The following is a 1349-nucleotide window of genomic DNA, read 5'->3' on the forward strand; positions in this document are numbered from 1 at the left end:
AGAAAACGTGAAGCAACAGAGAGCTGTGGCCGCCCTTAGTGTCTACAAAAGAGGAAGTACCGAAGGTCTGGACACGCGTGAGACGGCTTCCCCTCACTCCTGCCCCGCCTCCCGGCCCTGCTCACCATCCGCGCTCACCACTGCCCTAATCAGGGTCAATGTCCCCACGCGGATGGCCTCCTTGCTTATTTCCATCTGACCGAGGAAGAACTTCATCAGCTCCTTGGGGTAGGACCGGGCTGCAGGGAGAAGACTGCTTTAGTTATGTCCCCTCTGGGCCAGATGGAGCAAGAGGAGGCAGCCCCAAGCCCAGGCCTCCCGGGGGCGGGGGGGGGGCAGGGCAGGGACTCCCGGCTCCCGCGCACAGCCGACCTGGGGGGGAGCCTCACCGAGGGCTATGAAGCAGTGCACGATCTCCGCCAGGTTTTGGCTGCTATACTGCTGCTGGGCTGGGGCCTTGGCACACACCTGGGAGGGGCCATGCAGGGACGGTGGTGAGATCACAGCCAGAGACGGGATGCAAGCGCAGGGGCGGCCCAGCTGCCAGGTGGCAGAACTGCGTGGGCAACCAACGCCTCGTACCCACCCGCCATGGGGTGGGGTGGGGGCTCCACAGCCTCACTGTGGGGGCTCCACAGCCTCGCTGCCTGCCACAGCCCACTCCCCGCCACTCCACCCTGAGCACGCTGGTGCCGGGCCAAGCTCGCCGGCCTCACCTGGACGTGCAGCTCCGTGAAAATGGTGTGTAGTTGCATTTGCGGGACAGGGGTGCTGGTGGTGACCGACATTTCCAGGATCTGCCTCAAGACCTATGAGGGACGGGCAAGTGGCTCAGGGTCAGTTAACTCTAGACTCTTGTGACTCAGAGCGGCCTTCAGCCGGTGGCATCAGCATCTCCTCGGGGAGCCAGTTAGCCATGCGCCTCTCAGGCCCTTCTCCAGACCTGCTGAATCCGACCCTGCATTTCCACAAGCCCCAGGCTATTCCTATGCACAGTAAAGCTTGGAAAGTGTTGTGCTGGGCCACTGAGCATGGCATTCGAGGCCCTCTTCCCTTTCTCTCTTATCTATCTGGAGGTGAATCTCATTCTTTAACCAGAGTGATCGACAGACGGCCCCCTAAATCTATCACATTAATTTCTGCTCTTTGCTCTTATAGCTGAGGACCACGCCTCATCTGAAGATGAATGAGCCCCGTTACAGCCCGGGTCACGGGAACACTGCCAAGACTCCGACTCACGGCAGGTTAAGGGCTGTCAATGGGTTAAAGGGTCCCCTGAAAAGTCATGGACATTCAGAGCCTCAGAATGTGATCTTATTTGAAAATGAGGCTTTTCAGGGGCTCCTGGG

The 1349-nt window shown here is 59.8% G+C and overlaps 1 protein-coding gene across 1 annotated transcript in view; it reads right to left on the reverse strand.

The window, feature by feature from the left end:
- MROH2A (maestro heat like repeat family member 2A) overlaps positions 1-1349 on the reverse strand; it is a 48062-nt gene that overhangs the window by 37020 nt on the left and 9693 nt on the right. The window contains exons 8-10 of the mRNA XM_029932860.1: positions 717-809; positions 390-468; positions 139-239 (exon numbers count right to left, since the gene is read on the reverse strand). Coding sequence (XP_029788720.1) covers positions 139-239; positions 390-468; positions 717-809 — 273 coding nt within the window. The remainder of the gene's footprint in view (positions 1-138; positions 240-389; positions 469-716; positions 810-1349) is intronic.

Source organism: Suricata suricatta, chromosome 3 (assembly GCF_006229205.1).
Source record: "Suricata suricatta isolate VVHF042 chromosome 3, meerkat_22Aug2017_6uvM2_HiC, whole genome shotgun sequence".
Classification (NCBI taxonomy): domain Eukaryota; kingdom Metazoa; phylum Chordata; class Mammalia; order Carnivora; family Herpestidae; genus Suricata; species Suricata suricatta.